Source organism: Tetrao urogallus (assembly GCF_951394365.1).
Source record: "Tetrao urogallus genome assembly, chromosome: 6".
Classification (NCBI taxonomy): domain Eukaryota; kingdom Metazoa; phylum Chordata; class Aves; order Galliformes; family Phasianidae; genus Tetrao; species Tetrao urogallus.
Window position 1 is genome coordinate 23,025,190 of NC_136819.1, and position 25,915 is coordinate 23,051,104.

The window sequence follows — 25,915 nt, forward strand, 5'->3', positions numbered from 1 at the left end:
CTTCGTATATCCCTGATGCATCTTCATACCCCCCACAGTTAGGTATTTCTTCTGAAGGGCAGAGTAAGTCTATAGATGGTTCAAAGGCTGGGTCCCTTAAAAATGCATACCAGATCAATAGAGGTATGAAACTTGCTTCCTAGAGTAAACAGTCTAACTTTACTCTTTCAAAGATAGGAGAATTAAAAGCTATCTTCAAATTGGGCTGAGAATCTTATGTAAAGCAGATGGCACAGAAATGTATTGCCTCAATTCATTGTAATTCCTCATTAACGTTCAGAAAAGTCTGGATGTAGAACTTCAAAAATGCATTTAACAAATTCTGTTGAAGACTCTTGGACTGTCACAGGTATCTGATGGCAGTGAGCAACGGTCAGTCACAGACAAAGTTTTTCAGGGTGGTTATCGTCTTGAGAAGTGAAGCCATCGGTGGCATATTGGCAGTGAATTGATGACAGAGCTGATCCTTGAGCACAGGAACAGTCCCCATTGCCAGCTGAGGTCCTCAGAAAGGAGGCAGAATTTTGTGCCTGGCAAAGTATAGAATTATAGAATCCTTAGAGTTGGAAGGGACCTTTAAAGGTCATCCAGTCCAACTCGCCTGCAATGCACCAGGGCATACGCAGCTAGATTAGGTTGCCCAGGCCCTGATCCAGTTTCGCCTTGAAAGTCTCCAGGAATGGGACATCTACCACATTTCTGGGCAACATGTTCCAGTACTTCACCACCCTCACTGTGTAAAAGTTTTTCCTTCTATCCAACCTAAATCTACCCTCTTTAAGCTTGAAACCATTTCCCCTTGTTCTGTCACAACTGACCCCGCTAAAGAGTCTGTCCTCCTCTTTCTTGCAGCTCACCGTTATGCAGTGAAAGGCCACTATTAGGTCTCCCTGGAGCCTTCTCCAGGCTGATCAGCCCCAGCTCTTTCATGCTGTCTTGTAGGAGAAGTGTTCTGTCTTTTGGATCATTTTTGTGGCCCTCTCTGGATACGCTCTACTACCAGGCACATTGTTGCAAGCAGCGTGGACGTACTGGAATTTTTGAATTCCTTTTTAAAACATAACCTACTTCTTAGAGTATGAATTGTTCCTAAAGATACAACGCTAGCTGAGTCTACTACCTCCCAGACTACCCCATCACCACAGTGATTTTACAAAAGAAAAGGGCAAGTGAGAAAAGAGAGGCAAACATAACATCCCTGTGACTGCAGCTGATTGTCTGTCTCTCCATGAGGTATTTATAAGCTGCATTCTGGCAGACTTGGGTGGGCAGTTGGCTCACCCTGACCTTGGAGGCTGGAAGCCTGACCAGCATTCCTGGGAGCCACGTGAGCCAGACTGGCAGGAACAGCTGCAACCAATGGAGATGCCTAGCAGTGGCTGCTCAGATTGAGTTTCACTCCAGTCACTTGAGATTTTTCTCTTTCTCCCCCTGTTGTGCTTTTCGTCTTTGTTGATGGGGTTGGACAGGCAAATGCACTGATGTAGTCTTAGCAAGCAAGATATTCGTTTAGTGGATTTGGGATTCTACCTTCATTGCCAAACAACCGTTTCTTGCCATTGCCTTCCACAGCTCCAGCTGCCTGGCATGGCTGGGCTTTTATAGCTCCAAGCTTTCTGAGCACACAACCTGCCCTCCTGTATTAGGGCATTTTATGTTGTGTTCTCTCAGGCTCTTCATTTTTGCTGCATTTAGAGATTAGTACATGAGGCTTTTTAATGCATGGGAGATGGGTCAGGACCAGACAAAGCAACAGATAGAAAAAGGACTCCATCTCTACCAGTCTAATCAGACTGAAAAGGCTCTGCAAGTCTGGATGAGGGTTTTGGAGAAGTCTGCGGATCCTGCTGGCAGGTTTCGCGTTTTGGGTTGCCTCATCACTGCTCATGCAGAGATGGGCAGATACAAAGATATGCTGAAGGTAAGGCAAACTGGAGATGAATGCATGCCATTGTGTTACACCCACTACAGAGTGTGGCTGGAGATTAGAATGTAAAATCAGGGCTTTTATGTTGCATATAGTAACATGTGCTAGCTATTGGGAGCATGTTGTGAGCTGCCTTAATCGCTGTGTTGATAGCTCCAGCTTACAAGATACACAAAGTACAAATTCTTATTGGGCCTCATCCTTTAGGATTCCTAGGTTAATGAGGTTCTCTAGGTAATCATGGGGACCTTTCTTGATTTATTCCTCATACAAGCACGCCGTGTGATGAAGCTTCAGAGAAAGGTATGAAAACAGAACATTTACTACAGCAAAAACTGTTTTCAGCATGTACCTCAGAGTAAATAGAGATCTTCAAGTAGATTCTATAGAATAAGCTGCAGTCTTGTGAGGAAATGTCTGTTATCTTGTTCAACTGCTTGGTATCTGTCACAGATCTGACATTTTTATTACAATTGTTTGCAAGGGGACTGATAAAGAGGGGAACAGAGATTCTTTTTTGGGAGTAGGGGGTGGATGTTGAAAGATGTTCAAGGAGGAGTCTGACAGTTGAGGTCAGAGAGAGGCTCCCAGTTGTGAGGACAGCATTGGAGAAAGGATATAGGGCTTGATCAAAGAGTGGCAAAAAGAAGCTGAAGCTGCATACAGAAATGCATGAGGATAAACACATTGATGAAGTGAATAAGAAGAAGCTGATGAATGGATCTGAGCAGGATGCATACATACAGTAGCAGACAGCGTCTGGGAGACTGACTGAGGAATCTGGAAGACAGGACAGTGTTTTAACAGTCTTAAGTAGCTATCCCAGCCTAAAATAGGGTCTTACTAAAGGCCCTTGGTGTTCTAATGTTTTTGACCGCCTCTTACTAGACTAGTAATCATTCAGCATGTAGAACAAAAAGTGAAGGGGGTGCCACATCTCATTGAAAAATTCCTGGTAGCTCTGTTTAGAAGTGGTGGGGTCATCTTATGAGTGAACCTGTGCACATGTCAAAACCTCATCTACAAAGCAGATAATTAGCATGAAGGAAAAAAGGGTACACACATGGAAAACATCTGAAGACAAGAAGTTCTGAGAAACGCTGTGGGATAGGTGGTGGCAGAAACAACAGATTGATTAGGGAAGAGAGAATCCAAAAAGGTAATGTATAGCTACCTGGGAAACAGGCAAATGAGTGAACCCAAGATACTCAAACCATAATTTGTTACCCCTGAAGAGAACAGAAAGAAGAGCTCAGACTAGATGAATTTTATTTCCTCTTAGTATTAGGAAAAACAAATAGTTTCATTCAAACTGAGTATTTTACTGCAAGTTACCAAAGATAGAGGATGGAAAACATTAATATTAATCACTGAGAGAGGAAATAATGGGGAAAAAGGGGTCTTTGAATTAAACACACGAAATTAACTGTGATTTAAGAAGAGTTGTTACGCTCAGTCTCTCGGAGAGAAAAATTGCTTCACACCATGGAATCAGGCTGTGGCAATCGAGAAGTAATGAAGAACTTACATAAAGGTAAGGGAATGCAGGAAAGAATAAGCTAACACGTGCTAATGAGTCCACATGGCAGCTTTCTTGAAATGCTAAGGAGAGGGTGGACATATACACCCAAGCATAAGCAGTTGTATTGGTTTCTACTTCGTGGAATACATAACATGTTCTAGCGGCTTAAATCATTATGTATTGCCAATGTGCAAAAATGAAGCAGATAGTGCCTTTAGGAATTGTTATCTGTGAATCTGACTGCTTTAATGAAAACACATATGGAGAAAATTGCTGAATATTTACCTTTGTTATGAATGTTAATTCAAGGCAGCAGTGTGCTTGGTTCATCACCGAGCACAGAAGAGAATCTCTGCTCAGAAGAGCATGAGGTCTAAAAGAAAATAAACTTAAAATTTACTAGAACTGGAAGCAGGGAATCATAGAAGAAAAAAAACAATACTAGACTATAATTTTTAGTATAAAATTGATGAAATAGCTTACTTAGTTTCTTTGAGTACTTCAATATCTTAAGCCTTCTAGAGAAAGCAGAATTAATTATGTGAGCAGAAGAAAGTGGAGCTGCCAGAGGTTTTCTGCCTCTCCTGCTTCTCTTTAGGGTCACTTAACATTTTTCTTCCACTAACTGCCAGCTCAATGTCCATGTCCAAGAGGCTGAGAAAGAGGTTTCTTCAGACTGTTCACATGCATAGACTGCTTACGTGTAAACCTTCAGATAATTAATTGCTTGTTGTATACAGTGCCATGTGATCCATGCTGCCCTGCTCAGGGATGTGCCACTTCTCCAGTGCAGGATGCTACTCTGTGAGTGTTTGAGCTGTATTTAAGTAAATTACATGCCTTTTGTAAACACGGTCTTTTCTACTTGAAGTTCGCAGTGGTACAGATTGACACAGCACGGGAGCTGGAAGACCCAAATTACCTTACAGAGGGCTATCTAAACCTGGCTCGCAGCAATGAGAAACTCTGTGAATTCCAGAAAACAATATCTTACTGTAAGACATGCTTGAACATGCAGGGTACTACTGTGAGCCCGCAGCTGAATGGCCAGGTGAGCCTCAGCATGGGCAATGCCTTCCTGGGCCTCAGCATTTTCCAGAAGGCTTTGGAGTGCTTTGAAAAAGCTTTACGCTATGCACACAACAATGACGACAAGATGCTGGAGTGTCGAGTCTGCTGTAGCCTTGGGAACTTCTATGCCCAGATAAAGGTGCAGTAATCCAAGGGGGGGGAGGATGGGAGGGCAATTGTCTCATAATGGAAAGCACTGTGAATTTCAACTTATATCTGCTGTAGGAAGTGAAGTGCTGGCAGAATGTTCCAAATTTAAATATCTACACTGTAAAATCATCAGAGAATACTCCTCTTTGTAGTAAGGATTGGTGGAATGCTTATGTAGTACAGCAGAAGCAGCTGTGAATTGAAAAGATTAAACTTAGCTTCAAAGATCACATCAGAGGAGGCAGTATCTGCAAGCAGGCAGAACTCAAAGGGTTCTAGTTCAACTACTGTTGCAGGCAAATAGTTATTTGTATGTACAAAACCAGGCAGGAATTGAGGGTAAAGTGATTTCAGTTCTAACTTCCATTATCAATGCAACAAATCATCTCCCTTCTTGAAAAACTCTTGATTTCTGTCACTAATGGAAGACTCGCTAACTGAAGTATCTCACTTGAGAACGGTTTAGATATCTTTAATACTTTTATAAAACAAGGTTTATTTCTAAACTTTTTTAATGCAGAAAGATGTATAGATATATATATATTTTTTTTTTTGCATGTGTGTTTTAACTAGTTACTGTGGATTTGCTGAGGCCATTGTTATTTTGTTCCTGCTTCCTGCAGCGCTGAATAACCAGCCTCTGAGAGATCCTGACTTTCCACATGAAAAACATGAGGGCTCCATGTATATGCTGAAAGCAAAGATAACATAAAACCAGAGACAGTTTTCAGGCTTCAGCTACAGAAGAGAACAAATGATTCTGGCAGCATATGGCTGTTGGCGTACTATATAAAATTCATATGCTGTGTCATTTCTCACGTGTCCTGAAAATAGAGAGCAATATGAATTCGGCACATGGCAATTCCACCTTCCACAGTTTGATATTCACATCAATAGAGAAAGCAGGGCACGTGGAAGAGGACAGGCAGGGGAAGAAAGGCGTACAAAAATCTGCTAGCTGTTGCAGCATTAGTAAATCAAAAATAGTTGCTTTTGTCCCTTTTTTTTTTTTTTCTTTTTCAGTCTTTTGCGGTCACTACTGTCTGTCTGCCTTACAGGACTATGAGAAAGCTTTGTTCTTCCCATGTAAAGCAGCAGAGCTGGTGAATGACTATGGAGCAGGCTGGAGCTTGAAGTACCGTGCAATGAGCCAGTATCACATGGCAGTGGCCTACCGGAAGCTGGGGCGCTTGGCAGATGCTATGGACTGCTGTGAGGTACAAGGGTGCAAGCAGACACAGAGCTGGCAGAGGTCTCTGCAGTGGGATCTTACCTACAGGACAGGGCTGGGAGGAAAGGGAAGCCATGACTTTCACACCTGACTCTAGATATTCCCACTGTCTCCCAGTCTTAGAGCTCTGGTTTTAGTAGCAGTGTGTGCCTCAAAATTTGAGCCTATGAATGTCCTCTAGTTAGGAACATGAACAAGACTGTACTTTAAACTAACTAAAAATGCTGCGCCATTTCTCCAGAGTTGACCCTTCAGTGTCTGGAGCATACAGCCCCACTCCATTTGTTCTCCCTTACTGACCAAAGACCTAATTTCTTTCAGGAGTCCATGAAGATTGCCCTTCAGCATGGTGACCGGCCTCTGCAGGCACTGTGTCTGCTGTGCTTTGCTGATATCCATCGCAGTCGCAGAGATGTGCAGGTACAGCTACCATGAAAGACAGAGGGGATGGGAAGACGGTGTGAAAAGCGGGTCATAGCAAAACATGTGTTTTCCTTCCTGCCACTGCAGACAGCCTTTCCCCGGTATGATTCTGCCATGAGCATCATGACAGAGATTGGAAACCGCCTGGGTCAGATCCAGGTGCTGCTAGGAGTGGCTAAGTGCTGGATGATCCAGAAGGAGCTGGACAAGGTCAGTAACAAACTTGTTTCTGCATAAGTCTTTCAGATGAGATGAGAGCTGTCATTTTCTGAGCTGAATGCCCATCAGATGCATAGAGAACTGTCCCCCTTTTTCTACCAGCAGTCTCCTGCTTGTGTAATCGTATTTCTCCAGATGGTTCCTCTAAGCCAGGAATTAGTTGCTAACAATATGAACATCCATTCTGAGTCAGGCTGGTGACCTACAGAACCGTCTCATTAGTCAGTCCTGATGACTTTAAACAGTACACTGAGAAACCAGCATTGAGGAAAGGAAGTCTGCTTCTGCCACTGAAGGCAATCAGCTTATTCTCTAAAATAGATTCCGCTGCCTACTCTCTAGCAGTATGACTAAGCTTATTACTGTGATCATTTTTAGACAGCCCTACAGCTCCACCATGTGCTTTGCAGACAAATATGACCATAAATTCCTGGAGAAACTAGAGGTGTATAAATCATGACGTGAAGCAGAGAAATGAGCAGAAAAGGATTTGAGAACAGACAGCAGGTCAATATAGTATAAGAGGATGAAGTTCACTGTTTTGAAAGTGCTTAGGTGGTGTATATGTCTTAAAATCCAGACTAGATGTACTAGATGCAGCAGATCCTACTGTTAGTGGGCTGGAGAAGAAAATGCTCAAAAGTTAGTCTTCAGTGCTGAAGGACCTGGAATGTCTACATAGTGACACGCTGGGGTGCCATTTTGGGTGTAGATACCTGAAGTTTCACTCTTATCAATAACGAGAGAGACAAAGTATATGAGGTAAAATGAAGCTTCTCAGAAGGAAAACAAGCATGTACCTGTCAGAAAAAACACGATCAAAGTGCAATCAGCATCTGAGTTCCCTACAGTGGGAAATCAATTGGGTAAAACACACATTGCAATCTTACTAAGTAAAAACTGTTTGCATTGGAAGAAACTGGACTTAAAAACTTTGCCTAATGAAACCTCATATATCATGTATCTTTCATATATCATATTCAAAAATATGGGACAGGATGCAGGTAGGCCGCTAAACAAAAAAATATTCAGAGCACTCATCTAATCTCTACACTCCCTCATCCCACCTTCAGCCACTGCCATCCTCTGATATTACAGGCAGATCTCTGTGAAACCCTGGCAAGGACTTTGCAGAGAGCCCTAATCTCACCGGTATCCGTAAAAGAAGGGAATGTGTTTTGGTTTCTGCACTAAGCGTTAGAGGCAAATCTGTCCTAATGGTCAGGGACCTTATGCCCATCACCCCAAACATGACCTCCTCAAATGTCAAAGCACTGAACGATTGCCCACAGCTATTCCTCAGTTTACCCGTCCCAGTTTCCATTTCTCATGCTGCTCCATCCCAGTATCAGTTACTTAAGAAAGCTTTCCACTTGCAGATTCCCTATTCTTATCCTGGCCTTCTTGGGGCAATTTCCTCAGACAGTTAGTCCCACTTTCCTTTCATTGCATGTAGTTAATACTGTGTCTATCCCAATTCCTTCCAGCTGCTGTCACAGCCTATTTGCCCAAACTCTCGTGCAGTCTCGCGTTCCTCTCTTAGAAAGACTGTCCCCTGAACTTCTCAAGCATCTCTTCCTTCCACTTCATATGCTTCACCTTCTTAATCCTAGTAATTACTTTCAAGTTTTCCAGTATACAGTCACACTTCCTAGGCACACCCCTCAGTAATATTTTACCTGCTGCCCATTGATTCCTGCCTACTTCCTCTGCAAGTCCCTTATCCTAGGCTGTTGCTGCCACAGATTTAATGCCCTCTCCTCTGTATTCAGAGTGCATTCTTTCATCTCAGATGGTTCTCAACTCCTATAACTTGGCATCACCTACTATTCCAGTGTGGAAATTTGATAATGTTCCTCATCAATATTGTGGTTAAGGGCAAATGTCTTCTTCCCCCTCAACAAACCTGAAGTGGGTCTTAGTCTCCATTTCCCAGAACTACAGAGTATCAGAACAGCGTGGAACGCTCTGACATGTAGGGGAAAGTAGAGATTCATTTGATATAACAGTTGCCATACTAAACACTTTCCTTCAAACTGGAAAGATTACTCGCAGTACACTTCTACAGTGTGTTATATGTAAGTAGGACAAAGTGGATGCATGAAGAGCAAGAAAATGGAAAAGCCCGTTAGTAGTGCTGATCCCTTCCTCTTGTAAAAATGAAATTGGAGTTGCTCAAAGAGATTGGGCCTGTAAAGCAGGATGGGGACAAGATTCGCTTTACTTATGCTTCATCCCAATCATGAAGACTGTGTGATTGATTTTAAATGAGTGTATTCTCTCTGCTTAGAAACCCCAGCCTCTGCCAGCATCATAGCCCTTCTTTGCATGACGTGGCTGGAACAGAAATGATGGTTATATCTGTGTGGGTTGTTTTGTTGGTTGTTTTTTTTTTTTTTTCAGAAACAAAGCTTTTCTTCTGAATGGACTTTTGGTGGGATATATCTACCAGACAGCCATGTGTTCATGGTTGCAGGGATGTTTGTTCATTCAGATTTCACACTGTATCTCTTCTTTCAGTTCCTGTCAGAGTATTCATATGTGTACATTTTTGTTACATCAGACTGAGAATTGGTACTATATGCTCTCCATTTACAGGCTCTGGAAAGCATTGAAAAGGCACAGGAACTGGCAGAGGGACTAGGGAACAAGGTAGGACCCTATAGCTTCTCTTCATTACTTTCTCTAGTCTTCTGTCAAGCGATTTAATAATCCAAGCATTACAGCATCCAGACTTGTTATTGCTTACTAATGAGTCTATATTAACCAACTGATGATGCTTTGTTGTGTTTAGTTATAAGCATCAACTTGCAGGTCTGAAAAGTGAGGAAGGGGTTACAGTGGGATAAACAGGGAGAAATGGGGAGCATTAAAAACGCGATGTGAAGCAACTGCAGAGCTGAAGGATTAGGGGTCTCCTCTTGAAGAATACTTCTGGCCTGTGCCACAGCTGAACTGAGTGCTGGTTGCAGGCAGAGGGAACCAAATGTCCTGATGACTGATCCTATCCCTTGGGCACCCTTTTATGCTGTCACTTCTCTAGCTGACTAATTGGGGCCGTAGTGGTCCCGTCCCTTCGCTAGTGCTTTATCTTCACCTTGTTCGTTTTTCTTGTTTCTGCCTCTCATGTGCAGCTTGGTCTGCTGAAGCTCCACTGTCTGTGTGAAAGGATCTATCGCACAAAGGGGCAGCAGCGAGAATTGCGTGACCATGTAGTGAAGTTCCATGAATGCGTGGAGGAGATGGAGCTGTACTGTGGCATGTGTGGAGAATCTATTGGGGAGAAGAACAACCAGCTGCAGGCGCTGCCTTGCTCCCACTTCTTCCACTTAAAGTAATGAGCTGGAAATACCGGAGATCTTTGCCCTTATGTTAGAGTAAGGAGCAGTTCATGCCCAGAACAGGACAGTGGTGTATGCTTTTCCCCAGGTGTTCTACACGATTTCATTAGCCATAGCCTTTAGAGGGTGAGATTTAGTCGTAACGTCCACCTCACTCCCTTGCCTTGTAGGCACTTAGCTCAGTTCACAGATTATCTGTTACTACCTTTTGGGAGATCTATGCTCCCACAGGTGGTTTGGCTTTTTTCCCTGAACTCCTCCATTTCACTCTGGTAGGGGAGGAGTACAAAGCTGAGTAAGGCGTTCAGTCTGTTACTGTGCTACTGTCACGATGGACATTGTCTTATTTTTAGTTCCGAAACTTAAGTATTTAAGAACATACCATCAGGATGACACTACACCACTACGGGACTGCCCCCAGAGTCCAGGGGCGCTGCTGTCCCTAGCAGGAAAGGAGAGCAACGCGGCTTCCTCTTGCGGAGGAACGCGCTTCAGCGCTTCCACCAAACCGCTGTATGACAGATCTCGTGGGTGTCCGGGCCGGCTGCGTGCCCGCCCGTGTGGCCCGTGCTCCGAGGCAGCACTGGCACCGGGGGCGGCGGAACCCCCTGCCACCCGCCCGCCTTCTTTTGCAGGTGCCTGCAGACCAACGGGACGCGGGGCTGCCCCAACTGCCGCCGGCTGTCGGTGAAACCCGGATACGTGTGACCGCGGACGCCGCCGGGCACGGGAACCGCGGTGCCTCCCGCTGGAGGCGGCGGGGCGGGTCCTCGGGGCGCCCTCGGTGTCGCCGCATCGGGGCGCCTCTCTTCGCGCACCTCTGTACGCGCGCTGACCGGAATAAACGCTGCCGCCGCCACCAGCCCGTCTGCCGCGCGTGAGGGCGGGCGCGGGGAGGGGGGAGCGGCGCTCGCGATGGCACCGCCCCCACCAAGATGGCGGCGGAGCTATAACGCAGCAGATTTGGCCGGAGCACGTGACCAGCGCGGCGGCCGCTGCCTTCCCGACCGCAGATTCGGCACGGGAGGGGCCGCGCAGCGGGGCGCCGAGGGCCGGAGTCGCGGCGGGAACGGGGTGAGGCGCGAGCCCCCTACGGCCGCCGCTGCTGCCGCTCTGCTGTGCGCCCCGCGTCCGGAGGCGGGAGAGCCGGATCCGCCGTGAGGAATCGGCCGCGCGCCGCTCTCTCGCTGAGAGAAAGATGGCGTCGGTGTGGGATGAGTCGGAGGTGCGGGCCGGGCAGGGCCGGGGGGAGCGGGGCCGGGCCGGGGGTCGGGGCTGACGGTGCCGTTGTGCCCCGCAGGATGGCGTTGGCGAGGAGGTGCTGAAGATGTCTACGGAGGAGATCGTGCAGCGCACCCGCCTGCTCGACAGCGAGATCAAGGTAGCGCGGCCGGCCCGGGGGGAGCAGGGGATAGCGCCTGTCGAGGGGGGGGGAGAGCCGGGGGCCGTTAGCACATCGGGAGCCGAGACAACGAACGGCGGGCCTGAGAGCTGAGGGGAAGTGCGGGAGAACGGTACGGCCCGGGGAAGCCGACGGACGGTTCTACGGAGCTCCGGCGCGGTCAGGCAACGCGGGTCGGTTAGGGCCTCAGGAGGGCCGTGCCGGGCTGCCGCCCCGCCTGGGCCTGAGCCTGTGCGATTGCAAGGTTCTCTGTGGGCGGAGGTCGTGCCGCTTCTCGGGGAGGCCTGTAGCAGTGCGGGACCGTCCTCGTGAGGATACGAACAGCCTTACGTGCAGTCTGAACCTCTCTTGTTTCAGTCTTTGTTGCCTCTCATCCCTCTCTTTGGTTCTCGAGCCGAGCAAGCCCCATTCCCGCAGTTACCTCTTACAGCACCTATGCTCCTCCCAGGCCAGCCTGCTGGTCTTGGGCTGAATTCAGGCAGGGTTATCGGTGTGTTTTGTGTTTGGGGTCCAAATCTGGGTGCCATGTTCCAGATAGAATCTAACAGGTGCTGAGTAAAGAGGGATGATCACTTTCCTCCATTTGCTGGCTGCCCTCCTGCTGTTACATCATTAGGGTCCCTTTGAGTAGCAGCCCCACCACATCTGCGCACACAGACTGTTGCACTGTGTTGGTGTCATCTGCATATGTCCCCTCATCTTGGTCACTGAGGAAGTGGTTACATGGGACAAGGCCTAGACCCGACCCAAGATGGGCCCATTCCACCTGGAAGACAACTTTATCTTAGGCTTGTCCTGCCTCTTGAGGTTAGCAAAATTGAGATAAGTTATTTCATAAGCTGTGCAAGGCCGCTTCATCCTGCTGCTTAAAGCTCTACAAGCATTGCAGACTTTGGAGCCTTTTATGTAACACATACCCTTTTATGTGTTAAAGACAGCAAAAATAAATTTGTCTTATTTTTAAGTAGCAGAATAGAGTAAGCATAAGCAGCTTTTCCCATTTAATAGTAAGAGCATCATACTCAAAATAGCAGCAATATTTATGGGCACACTCCCTTTATGCAAGCTTGGAAACATTCAAGGAGTGTTCCTTGAATGTTTCCAAGACTATGTAGAATAAAATTTCTAAATTTTTTGCATTTTTATATAACAGATTCTTTAACAATTATTGTAATACTTCTGTCCTGTGAATAATTATGTGCTAAGTACATTATTGTGCTTAACATCAAAAGTTTTAAACTTAGAGAAGAATGGATTTTCCATTACATAGAACCATGTAAGCTAGTTCGGGTGCAGTGAGTTCAGAGATTGTGCGGTTTTGCTGTCCATGGGGCTCAGACACAGAGCTGTCAGGCTGTGACAGCAGCTAGGAGCAGAAGTAGAAAGTGTGTGGTTGTCTCAGACAATGCCAAGAACCACCTGTGTCAGCTGTGGTAATTTGGGATATAAATGTGCTTGTTGGGTAGGGATTACAGAACTTTCTTATCTTCTATTTGATTTTTTTTCCAATTAGTAGAAAAATTCACAGAAAAGTTTGTAAAATTATGTGATGATGAGATGTATGAAATGTAAGTTATCTACCATGTGCCCAACTTATTTTGGTTTGTCTCTGTTTTTTTGGTGGGGTTTCTTTTTTTGTTATTTCTATGGGAACTGCTGAATCACAGCCTGAACACTCTGATTGATCACCTGAGGTGAGCTGTGAGTCAGCCCTGGGAGCACAGGTGAAGGCAATTCAACAATTCACCTGTGCTGCCAGAAGGAGTGGAGCCTGGCTGCACCTCTCCTAGACCCATTTAAGGGCTGACTACCAGTGGGGAAGGATCACTTCTGGAGATCCCTCCTCTGAGTTTTGCAGTGACCCCAGGATAGGGGTAAGCGTTCTATCTATTTTCTTTTTGTTATTGTAATCTGCTTTGCCAAACTCTCTTATTTATTTCATAATTATAACATCTTTATATTCATTGACTGTACATTATTAGAAAGGTTTTGTATCATATTGAGGTCCAGGTTAAGGTTACCTTGAGACAAAAAGGGCAGATCATAAATTGAAAAAATGAGATGTTCCTTGGGGCAGCAGGAACCTTCTTGTAAGGGCAGTCAGACAGTACAGTGGATCGTCCAGAGAAGCTCTCCTGCCCATTGTGCAGTCCTGTCCTTAGGAGCTTTGAAGATTCAGTTGGGTAGAGTCCTGAGCAATACGGCGTGAACGCAGCTGGCCCTGCTCTCAGAAGGTGGAGGTAGAGGTCCCTAGAGGTCTCTCTCAGCCTAAGTTGGCCTATGAGCCCAAGTTTTGCTTTGCTTTGCTTTGCTGTCCTACTGTTGGGAGATAAGTAATGGTTGTTACTCTAGAGTTGGGTGATATGCTTTTTATGGAGAACAAGTGTTTTTCTCTACAGAAGTAAGTGATAAGTTTGTTTCTTATGTGTAGGTCTTGATGTGAGTGGTATTGTAGATAAAGACAGCGCCTGCATTTCTGTTTGTTCCACTGGAAGCAGTGGTGGTGCATCCCATTGTAAAGGTGCTGCTAGTCCCACTGCTTCCCACTGATCTCAGTAGACACAAGCCCCAATTCTGCCATTCCCCATTCATGTTCTGTTTATTTTGATGTGTCGTTGTGGTACTTTCAGTTGCTGATCACTCCAGTGCACAATTCCTTAAACTCATCAACAAATAATTTCCAAATGGATGCATATAGATGTGCATGTGTGTATGTTTATTTAGCTGAGTATCTATATATATATATATATGTATGTATGTATATCTAGGATGGTGCCATCAGGGTTTTGTTGTTGTGGGTTTTTTTGTTGTTGTTGTTTTTTGTTTTTAAATCATAGGTTAGTTTATTCAGAACCAGGCCTACTGATAATAGATGGGGTCTACTTGAATCAAAGGGGAAAAAGGATCCTAGCCCAGCAGTTAGTGTGGCTCACTGAGAGGGCTTTAAACTAGGTTTGAAGGGGAAAGGGGATAAAATCAGGCTTGCTAGAGATGAACCTGGGGGCAGCATGCCAGGACTAGAGTGAGAATGATAGCCCAGCTGAAGTGCATCTACACCAGTACACACGGCATGGATAACAAACAAATGAAGCTAGAAGCCACTGCAGCAGGAAAAGTATGACTTAGTCACCATCACTGAAACGTGATGGGAACATTGCTGGGACTGGAGTGCTGCAGTGGAGGGTTGTAAGCGCTGTAGGAGGGGTAGGCAAGGAAGGAGGTGCAGTGGATTGGATTTTTGTGTTCGGGCGTGTTTTGATGTAGAACTTAATGCTGGGAATAATATCAAGTCCTTGTGGGTAAGGATTGGGGGAAGGGCAACAAGGCTGACATCCCAGTGAGCATCTGTTACAGAGACAGCTGGCAGATGCAGTCGCTAGCGCTTGTTCTTGCAGAAGACTTCAACTTACTTAATATTTGCTGGAAATGTGGTACAGCCCAGTGGAAGCAGTTTAGGAGGATCGTGAGCTGTGTAAAAAATATTTCCTGACACAGCTGGTAAGAAAGCCTACCAGGGAAGTGCCCTGTGAGACCAGCTGTTTACAGAGAAGGACATCTGGGAGGTGTGATCAGAAGCTGCCCTAGGCATAATGAGCACAATATGATTGAGTTCTCTTCTTGGTGAGTCAAGAGGCAGGGGGGGTCACCAAAGCTGCTACTTGGGGCTTCGGGAGGGCAGACTTTAAACTCTTCAGGATGCTGGTTGGGAGAATCCCTTGGGAGTTGGTCCTGAAGGGCAGAGATGTCCAGGAAGACTGGACATTCTTCAGGAAGGAAATCTTAAAGGTGCAGTAATGGGCCCCCTGTGCCGTAAGCTGAGCCAGCATAGAGGAAAATTGTCCTGGCTGAACAGGGAGCTTTTGCTGAGAGTCTGGGGAAAAAAAGACATCTTTGCCATCTTTGAAAGAAGGGTCAGGCATCTCAAGAAGAGTACTATGTTGTTGCTAGGGTATGTGGAGTGAAAATCAGAAAAGCTGAAGCCCAGCAAGAGCTTAATCTGACCACCATTGTTAAAGACGATAAAAAAATGTTTCATGAGAAATATAATAACAGCAAGAGGAGGGCCAAGGAGAATCTTACGCTTTTTTTTTTTTTTTTTTTTTTTTTTTTTTTTTTTTAATGTGGTGGGGAATGTTGTTCCTGAGGATGAGGAAAAGGCTGAGATTCTCCATGCCTTCTTCACATCTGTCTTTAATAGTCAGGCCTGTTACCCTCAGGGTGCTCAGGCCCCTGATCTGGAAGACAGGAATGGGGAGCAGGATAAACTCCCCAGAATTCAGGAGGAAACAGCAACTTGCTGCTTCACCTGGACTGTCACAAGTATGTGGGGCTGCAGGGGATGCACCCATGGGTGCAAAGGGAGCTAGCATGACTACTCAGCTACCTTCCATTACTTATCAGCAGTCCAGGTCAAACAGGGAGGTCCCATACAAGTGGAGACCTACTAATTCCCATCTACAGGAAGGGTTGGAAGGAGGATCTAGGAACTACAGACCTGTTGGCTTGACCTCAGTATTGGGAAAGCTCATGGAGCAGATCTTGAGTGTGATCATGTGGTATGTGCAGGACAAGCAGGGGATCGTTCCTAGCCAATAAGTGGTACTGCTTGACCAACCTGATCATCTTCTATGATCCACCTGGTGGGTGAGGGAAATGCTGAGCATGTAATCTACCTAGACTTCAGTAAAGCCTTTGACTGCTCTCACGTTGTTCTCCTGGAGAAGCTGGTAGCCCATGGCTTGGACAAGCGTGCTTTTCACTGGATAAAAATCTGTGAGGATGTCTAGGTTCAGAGTGTGGTGGTGGTGAATGGAGTTAAATTCAACTGACAACTTGTCACTAGTGGTGTTCCTCAGGGGTCAGAACCGGGGCTGGTCCTGTTCTGCATATTGTTGATACAGACAAGGGAATTGAGTGCACCCTCACCGAGCTGTTGTGTATGACACCAAATTGGGAGGAAGTGTTCATCTCTTGAATGTGGGAATGCCCTTCAGAGGGCTGTGGGCAGGCTGGATCAGTGGACTGAGACCAATTGTATGAGCTTTATCAAGACTAATTGCTGATTCCTGCTCTTTGGTCACAGCAATCCCATGCATCACCACAGGCTTGGGGCACAACGACTGGCAAGCTGTGTGGCAAAAATGGATCTGGGGGTTAGCTGACAGCTGGCTGAACAAGAGCCAGCAGTGTGCTCAAATGGCCAAGAAGGCCGAAGGCATCCTGGCCTGTATCAGAAATAGTGTTGCCAGCAAGAGCAGGGAGGTGACTGTCTCTCTGTACTCAGCACTGGCGTCCAAAGCATGTCCAGAGAAAGGCAGTGAAACTGGTGAAGGGTTAGAACATCTTATGAGGAGCAGCTACGGGAACTGGGGCTCAGGGGAGACCTCATTGCTCTCTAAACTACCTGGAAGGAAGGAGGTTGTAGCAAGTCAGGGTTAGCTTCTTCCCAGGTAATGGTGGTGAGAAGTAATGGCCTTAAGTTGTGCCAGGGGAGGTTAAGGTTGAATATTAGGGAAGGTTTCTTAGAAACAGCGGTGGGGCATTGGAACAGGCTGCCCAGGGAGGTGGTGGACTCACCATCCATGGTGGCTTTCAAGAATGTGGATGTGGCACTGAGGGATGTGGTTAGTGGACATGGTGGGAATGGGCTGATGGTTGGACTTGATGATCTTAGTGGTCTGTCCAACTGTAATGATTCTGCAATGCTATTTATGTTTGTGTGTGTATATGTAAATCTATATGATGTGCATATATTAAAAAAGCCACAAACATTTCCTTTATCTAGGCCACATTGCAACCCTGTGAGCTGATGTCTCAGTCAGGGTAAACATATCCAGTGACACTGGGAAGAAATTAGTGGTAGATATTACTTAGGCTAATTTAGTGACTTTTTCTATTTTTATATTACTCTTTATTTCCATTGTCTCCCCAGCCTTACATTTTAAAAATCATTTTACTCCCAGAATAATATAAATTATATGTTGCCACACTTCTGATTTCTCCCCCTTTCTTTTGTGAACTGATTCCAGATCATGAAGAGCGAAGTGCTGAGAGTGACCCATGAGCTTCAGGCCATGAAAGACAAGATCAAAGAGAACAGTGAGAAGATCAAAGTGAACAAAACTCTGCCGTACCTTGTCTCAAATGTTATTGAGGTGAGTGCTTTTCTGGAGCAAGGAGAGAAACGTACACCATTTGTGTCAGGAGGGAGAAGGGACAGGGAGCCCATTGGTAATTGGAGACATGGTGTGTTGTCAGACTGTTTATGATCCTGAAGTCAAGACTTCCACATTTTTCTGATGGCTTTATTTGTGACCTGGAAGTGCTTATCACTTGCCCACTTCATGTCAGGGTCATTTCTTGGGGAGATATTAGCTGGGTTTCTGTCCTTAACACAGCTATTGGAGGTGACACAGCCTCACTTAGTATTGACCTGAGTATGTGAAATATAGCAGAGTGGTTGAAAAGCAATGGGTCTGCTATTTGTACATCTGTACACTACTGCCAGCTTTGCAAGAAGACAAGTTCTGCAGTCAAAATAACAGTAATAAGGAGACTTCAATCAAAAAGATTTTTTAAGAGTTACACAAGTAACTCTTGAAGAGAATGGACTGGAATTAATTAATTAACAAATTCTCAAGTGCTTTCTTCATAACTAATACACATTTAGGGAGCAGTCCCTGCAAGCTCAGGGACTTGCTAGCCATATTGCAACTTCTGTCCCTTAGCTGCGTTGGTATTTTAAGGTAAGAGGTGATGGCCTCAAATTGTGCCAGGGCTCAGGTTGGATATTAGGAAAAATTTTTAATCAGGAAGAGTGGTGAGGCACTTCAATGGGCTGCCCAGGGAGGTGGTGGAGTCACCGTCCATGGTGGTTTTCAAGAAGTGTGTTGTGTGGGAACTGCTGAATTACAGCCTGAACCTCTGATTGATCACCTGATGTGAGCAATGAGTCAGCCATGGGAGCGCAGGTGAAGGCAATTCACCTGTGCTACTGGAAGGGCTGGAGCCTGGCTGCACCTCTCCCAGACCCATTTAAGAGCTGGCTACCAGTGGGAAAGGATCACTTCTGGAGATCCACTCGGCTGGAGTTTCATAAGCGAGCCCAGGATATGGATAAGCATCCTATCTATTCTCTTTTTGTTATTATAATCTGCTTTGCCTAACTCTCTTGTTTATTTCATAATTATAACATCTTTGATTACATCATTGATTATACATGTGTGGATCACAGAATCGTAGGGATTGGAAGGGACCAGAGATCATCAAGTCCAACCCCCCTGCCAAAGCAGGTTCCCTACACAAGTTGGTGTCCAGGTGGGTCTTGAGCATCTCCAATGAGAAGGAGACTCCACAACCCCCCTGGGCAGCCTGTTCCAGTGCTCCGTCACCCTCACTGTAAAGAGGTTCTTGGGTACATTTTTGTGGATCTTCCTATGCTGCAGTTTCTGGCCGTTTCCCCTTGTCCTGTGTCCACACACTGCTGAAAACAATCTGGCCTCACCACTCTGCCCCCCACACCTTAGATATTTATAGACCTGGATCAGGTCCCCTCTCAGTCTTCTCTTCCCAAGGCTGAACAGACCCAGTTCACTCAGCCTTTCCTCATAGGAGAGATGCTCCAGGCCCTTCACGTGGCCGTCTGCTGGACTCTTTCCAAGAGATCCCTGTCTTTTTTGTACTGGGGAGCCCAGAACTGGACACAGTGCTCCAGATGAGGCCTTACCTGGGCAGAGTAGAGGGGGAGGATCACCTCCCTCGACCTGCTGGCCGCACTCTTTTTAATGCACCCCAGAATGCCATTGGCCTTTTTGGCTACGAGGGCACACTGCTGGCTCCTGGCCAACCTGTCATCCACCAGGGCGCCCAGGTCCCTTTCTGCAGAGCTCCTCTCCAGTAGGTCGTCCTCCAATCTGTACCAGTGCATGCAATTATTCCTCCTTTTTTATTATCCTTTATCACCTTTGCCAGATTCAATTCCAGGGGGCCTTTAGCCTTCCTCATCACGTCCCTGCAGGCCCTGACAACATTTCTATATTCTTCCCAAGTGGTCAGACCCTTTTTCCACATTTCATGGACCTTCTTCCCTTTGAGTTTGTGCATGAGCTCCTTGCTCATCCACACAGGTCTCCTGCCACCCTTTCTTGATTTCTTGCTCACAGGGACGCACCGATCCTGAGCTTGGAAGAAGAGCTGTTTAAATGCCGACCAGCTCTCGCAGGCTCCCTTACCTTCTAACACCCTAGCCCATGGGATAGCTCCAACTAGGTCCCGGAAGAGATCAAAGTTGGCTCTCCTAAAGTCCACGGTAGCAATCTACTTTTCAGTTTGCTTCTTCCACTCAAGATCTTGAACTCCACCATCTCATGGTTACTACAACACAAGTTGCCCCCAACCTTTACTTCCTTGACAAGCCCTTCCTTATTAGTGAGAATAAGGTCCAGCAACACCCCTCCCCTCGTTGTTTCCTCCACCATCTGCATCAGAAAGTTGTCTTCAACACATTGCAGGAACTATCTGGACTGCACTTGCCTGCCCATGTTTCTTATCCGGCAAATATCTGGATAATTGAAGTCCCCTATAAGCACCAGTGCCTGGAATTGTGATACTACTTCCAGTTGTTTATGGAAGGCTTCATCAGCCTCCTCTTACCCAGTTTAAACACCTTTCAATGACTCCTGCCAGTTCCTGGGCTAGGATCCTTTTACCCCTTGCAGACAGGTGAGTTCTATCTGCAGCTGTCATGGCAGGTGCTGAGTAAATTGCCCCATGATCAAAAAAAAACCAAAATTCTTGTATTTGGACCAACCTCTGAGCCATTTATTTATGAGGAGGGTCTTTTTGATCCTCTCAGTATCCTTCCCTGCCACTGAAGGGATAGAATAGAAAACCACCTGCATAGCCACTCCATCAGGTACACTCCCCAGTCCCTTGAGGTCATTTTTTTATAGTCCTCAGCAGCATCATCGCTGCCTTCCTGAACTACCAATAAGGGATAGTAATCAGATGGGCGAATAAGACCAGGAAAGCTTTCTAGAGATATCCCTGACCCGTGCTCTAGGGAGGCAGCACACTCTCCTATGGGTGGGTCAGGCCAACATATAGGGCCCTCAGTCCTGCTCAGAAGGGAGTCAACTATGACAACCGACCTTCTTTCCTTTCAGATGGAGGCAGTCTTGAGGCATGGGGTCAACTGTTTCACCGGACACAACCTTGCAGGTGGACCTCCCACCACTCCCTCACCCACCCCACCCTCACTCACCTCACCCTCAAGTTCCAGAGCTTCAAACCTATTTTGCAGAGGCATCAGGGGAGCCAAGCATGGTCAGGATGAGGGTTTCCTACATCTCCAAGCTGTTACCTGCTTCCACTCTTCCTCTTCTCTCAAAGTGCCTCTCTCTGTTCAGCAGTGGCAGGGCAGGCAATCCACCACCGCCTGGTAGGTGTTGCTAACCTCCACGCAATTCCAGCCCAGCTAACAGCACCTCATTAACGCCCTCCCGTCTGCACCCCTACCTGGCACAGGGACACGAGAGATGCACACCATAGGGTGTATCTCAAGTGCAGATTTATTGCTGTGCAACAACTGCCTATATACTGTGACACGTGACTGCTCTGTGAACCTGTGATCTGTTAAGGACCACCCAGAACCACCCCCTGTAGCTACCACCCACACCGAGTACTGCCCACAGTAGGTATCACCCCAGTGTCTCTCTTACAGTGAGTTACTCCACCAGTCTGTCTCCTGCTTGCACTCGGATGGTTTGTAACCTCTCAACCTCCTCCTTGAGTTCCACCACTGTACTGAGCAGGTCGTCTGCCTGCTTGCACCTTGCACAGCTGGAGTCCTTGCCCCCCCATTCAGTGGCAGCAGCTGACTCAGGCACTCGCTGCACCCAGAGACTTGAACTGCCACATCCTTGGGCAGGGACTCAGTCTGAGTCGCCACCATCTTTCTCACTTGACTTCTCTGCCTAGTGAAGACCATGTTGGAGTATGTTGACCCGAAGGCAGCCAATAGGTGCCCACTAGTGAGCTGAGATACTGTGCCCTGCTCGCCTGCCCTGTGCTGAGACCCTGAGTCGCTGCACCCCCACAGGTTTTAAGGAGCTGTCACTGCTCCTAGCTCCACCCCCTGGGTGTCAGAGGGTTGCTGCCATGTGGAAAGCAATGGCACCTGGCAGCTGCTTCCTGTCAGAGCTAGCCTAGCCCTCAAGCAGCCAAACCAAATTTGCTGCCGCACTGCACTATGCTTCTCTGTGCCAAGTCCCAAGCCAAAACAAAAGCATGTGGTTAGTGGATGTGGTAGGGATGAACTGATGGTTGGACTTGGTGATCTTGGTGTATTTTCCAGCCTTTACGATTCTGTGATTCTGTTCACAGCATTTTCTTATACCTGCTTTAGTTGTTTTAAGAGTTCAGTTGAGATAGCTTTGCAAATGTCTTTAGAAAGTCCAGATATTACATGATGTCCTTTTTGTGAATCAATCTATTTATCTGATTTTTTTTTTTAAAATCGTAGCCAGTTTTCAGTTTTGGAAAACAACGATTGGTTGGTATTAGTGTTTTAAAACTTAATGTAAGATGCTGTAAGGAGGAAAGAAATCAGTGCCATTAGCTACTGCTTTGTTCTGGGCTGCATAGTGTCTTTTTCTGTGCTGTTGTGTGTTGCTGCATGAGGAAAGGAAAAGGTAAATTTTTATAAGGTACTTAGTGCTTTCAAGATGGAAATGGAAATTTTTATTTTTTATACTCCGTGTTACTTGGAAGCTGCTAGTCTGGTTACATTGTAGGGAAGATTTTCGCTCTGGTTTTCAGCTATTGGATGTCGACCCCAACGACCAGGAGGAGGATGGAGCGAATATTGACCTGGATTCCCAGAGAAAGGGCAAATGTGCTGTCATCAAGACCTCTACACGCCAGGTAAGAGCCACGTGTCCAGTTAGGTGTGAGGAGCAGCCAGAAGCTGGTTGGTCACCTGGCAAATAGGGATGTAAATAAAGCAGGGATGTTTAATGCCTTCTTTGCCTCTGTCTTTAACACTGATGATGGGGCCTCCAGAGCCCTGAGTGTGGGACAATGACTAAGGGGAACAGTCAGCTCCCAGCCAACTCTGAACTTGTTTGAGATTTGCTGCTCCAGCTGAATGAATATAAGTCTATGGGGCCCAGTGGGCTTCATCCCAGGGTACTCCGAGAGCTGGCTGATGTCATCATGAGACCTTCATGAGTATTTTTTCAGTGATCGCATTTGGCTAGAAGCTGGCAAATATTGTCCTAATTTTCAGGAAGGACAAGAAAGAAGGGCTTGGTATTTATAGGCCTGTCACTGCCTGGTAAAATCATGGAAAAGATTATTCTGGAAATTACTGAGAAACACTTGAAAGACAATGCAGTCATTGGTTACAACCAGCACAGGTTCACAGATTCTTTGATTCCATGAGTGCTGGAAAGGTCCTTGTCCTAGTACAAGCCTTGTCCTAGTACTAGCTGGCTTTGCTCACTTTAATTCCTGTCCTGTAGACGTATTTCCTGCCTGTTATCGGGTTGGTTGACGCTGAGAAGTTGAAGCCTGGAGATCTAGTGGTGAGTAATGTTGTGACTGTTAGCTGTGACGTTGGCCAGAAAACTGCATGTGCATTTTCCTTTAGAAAGGATACAGTCTGTTCAGATCCTTCTGAGATCATTTTTGTACTAAATCTTTTTTTTTTTTTTAATTTTTTTTTTAAGAAACTATGGCTTCAATAATATTTGTAGTATAGAAAAGTAGTGTTGGAGAGCCTATTTATGCAGATATTTAAGTGCCCCAAATTTAGCTATCTACCTGGTGGTATATTGGGCTCCTTCCTTCTAAAATGTGCCAGATCAGTTGTTGTGTTGTCCACCTTGCCAAGCTGTTGCAATCTGGTGAATGATAGTGTTAGAGCTGATCATACCTGTATCCTAATGGCCTGGTGGATCACCTCTGATTGTGTGTGCTTTGATTGCTATCTGAAAGGCCTGTTAAAAGCAAAGAATTTGTGTTTGCAGGGTGTGAACAAGGACTCTTACTTGATCTTGGAGACTCTGCCAACTGAATATGATTCACGGGTGAAAGCCATGGAAGTGGATGAGAGACCCACAGAGCAGTACAGCGACATCGGGGGGCTTGATAAACAAATCCAAGAGGTGATACCAGTGTGAATGAGGACAGCAGGCTTTGAACTTCCTAAAACGGGCAGCCTGGATTTGTGAAGTTTGGTTTTGACTTAACAGTTTTCTCTTGCTGTAGCTTGTGGAGGCCATCGTCCTGCCCATGAATCATAAGGAGAAATTTGAAAACTTGGGTATACAGCCTCCTAAAGGAGTCCTTATGTATGGGCCTCCAGGAACAGGGAAGACGCTTCTAGCTCGAGCATGTGCTGCCCAGACCAAGGTAAAAGGAACCTTTGAATACTTATGCTGTGGTAGAATAGTATCTGAAGATGAGAGAGACAACATGTCCAAGGGGAAAGGGGATTTTACCTATAAGCTGGTGTTATGAGGGTTGGGATTTTTTTGTTTACTTGGTTGTTTTAATTAAGGCTTTTCTGTAGTGTTCAGGTCTGGCACTACTGAAAAAAAACCAACAAAAAGTGTAGACATAGGATTGTCTTTCACTTTCCAGGCTACATTCCTGAAACTGGCAGGGCCGCAACTTGTGCAGATGTTCATCGGTGATGGAGCCAAGCTGGTACGAGATGCTTTTGCTCTAGCCAAGGAAAAAGCTCCTTCCATCATCTTTATTGATGAACTGGATGCCATTGGCACTAAAAGGTGAGATACAGGCCCTGTTGCAGAGCTCTTAGGAGCTGCCTAGCTGTCCCCTCTGCCTGAGTACATGAGGGAAGTCGAGCTTAATGCATGGCCTACATAGAAAGAGGGTAAATCACAGATACTGCGCTTACCACGATCCTTGGGCTCGAAGTACGTGTGCTTGAGTGGAATGTGTGAGCCTGGAGATCCATCCAATTGTCTGATGCAACACAAAGCTGTTTACTGGTAAGTGCACCAGGCATAGGAGATGTTCACTCTCATTTACTGCTTAGGCCTGGACAGCGTTAGCTCCATTCAGCTCTAAGGACATAACGAGACTTGGATGCTGCTGACTGTTCTAGTTGTAGTGTTCAAGGTACCAAGGAGGAATTTGGAAGAGCTTAACCAAGGAGTGTGAAATGTGGTCATTCTGTTTTTTTTGTGTGATTAAAAACATAAGGGTGGGTGGTCAGGGTCCAGCTGATCATTTTGTTTTACCCTCATTTCCTCCTCAGGTTTGATAGTGAAAAGGCTGGTGATCGGGAAGTGCAGAGGACCATGCTGGAGCTGCTTAATCAACTTGATGGTTTCCAGCCCAATACACAAGTCAAGGTTGGGATCTAGCAGAGTGCTGCTGAGGGCCAAGGCATTTTAGTAGGGGATGTAAAAGGGAAGAACCTTGGTGAATCCCTGGGGACGAGAGAGACCTGTCCTCCAGGTGCCTCAGACTGGTAACAGTACTTGTATTTAGGTGATTGCTGCAACCAACCGCGTTGATATCTTGGACCCCGCTTTGCTCCGCTCTGGACGATTGGATCGCAAGATTGAGTTCCCAATGCCTAACGAGGAGGCCAGAGCCAGAATCATGCAGATCCATTCACGCAAAATGAATGTCAGGTATGCGATAGGTGTGACCTGGGGCTGTTTGTCACTAATGCCGATGGTATTTCAGAGCTGTGGAGTGGTGGGAGCTCTGTTGGGTTTCAGGAAGCTCTGTACCCTGCTTATGTTTGGCACACATTCTCAGACTTCTTTCTCTCCCCACTCTGATTAGCCCTGATGTAAACTACGAGGAACTGGCTCGTTGCACAGATGATTTCAATGGTGCCCAGTGCAAAGCTGTATGCGTTGAAGCGGTAAGTAATCCTTTAGAGCAGCCAGCAGCAGCCACCTCCACCTAGGAGGAAGGTAAAGCTAGCATGGAGTTCATTACCATGAACTGATATGGCACTCACTTGCCCTTGCTAAAATGTGTCTTGTTGGGCAGGGGATGATTGCCCTCCGCCGTGGAGCAACAGAGCTCACCCATGAGGATTACATGGAAGGAATCTTAGAAGTTCAAGCAAAGAAAAAAGCCAACCTGCAGTACTATGCCTGATCTCTGCCCAGGCAAGGCAGCAGCCATGGCAGAGGACAGGACTAGTTCGGACTGTACCACTTACTTTCTGTCTGGAAAAAATAAAGCATTTTTTTTGCTCTAAAACGGTATGTGTTGGGGCTGCTGCTCTCATCCAGTGATTCTACGTCTACAGCAGGGAAGGTAAGAACCTCCTGTCCTCAAAGCCCATCGTGCTGCCCGTGGATTAAATCCTGCTCTGCTACTTCAGGAGGACCACAAGGTAATAGTGTAATAAGTGTACTTTGAAGTCTGTGATCTGCAGCTCAAAGGATGCTAAAAGCATCCCCTGGTTTTGCAGGTGCAGTCAGCAAACAGGCTGTACACATTTGTCAGAATCTTTAAAAAATTTTCAGCAAACACTTAGCTCTGTGATGGAGAGTGAACAGGACTCACACATGAATGATGTTTTAACTTTTTCTTTTAAGCTTAAACTTAATGTTGGAAGCTTTGACACCAT

At 46.2% G+C, this 25,915-nt stretch overlaps 2 protein-coding genes across 5 annotated transcripts; both read left to right on the plus strand.

The window, feature by feature from the left end:
• Window positions 1-1,705: 1,705 nt before the first annotated feature.
• RAPSN (receptor associated protein of the synapse) lies at window positions 1,706-10,592 on the plus strand (the record flags this gene model as incomplete). Of its 4 annotated transcripts, none has more annotated exons than XM_079537370.1 (8): window positions 1,706-1,921; window positions 4,321-4,659; window positions 5,729-5,887; window positions 6,223-6,321; window positions 6,412-6,534; window positions 9,142-9,195; window positions 9,678-9,877; window positions 10,520-10,592. In XM_079537370.1, the coding sequence occupies 8 exons, from the start codon at window positions 1,706-1,708 to the stop codon at window positions 10,590-10,592; spliced, it is 1,263 nt and encodes a 420-aa protein (XP_079393496.1). The 4 variants fall into 4 exon arrangements, with proteins under 4 accessions (XP_079393496.1, XP_079393498.1, XP_079393497.1 ...); XM_079537372.1 differs by having other exon boundaries at window positions 1,730-1,921; window positions 4,321-4,500; XM_079537371.1 differs by having other exon boundaries at window positions 1,730-1,921; window positions 4,468-4,659.
• A 490-nt stretch (window positions 10,593-11,082) lies between these two features.
• Window positions 11,083-25,506, plus strand: PSMC3 (proteasome 26S subunit, ATPase 3; the record flags this gene model as incomplete). Its single annotated transcript, XM_079536743.1, has 12 exons — window positions 11,083-11,109; window positions 11,185-11,265; window positions 17,316-17,441; window positions 22,105-22,209; window positions 22,809-22,871; window positions 23,316-23,453; window positions 23,557-23,700; window positions 23,932-24,080; window positions 24,575-24,671; window positions 24,811-24,956; window positions 25,114-25,195; window positions 25,327-25,506. 12 exons carry the CDS (start codon window positions 11,083-11,085, stop codon window positions 25,435-25,437), a joined length of 1,269 nt encoding a protein of 422 aa, XP_079392869.1. The 3' UTR covers window positions 25,438-25,506.
• Window positions 25,507-25,915: the final 409 nt, after the last annotated feature.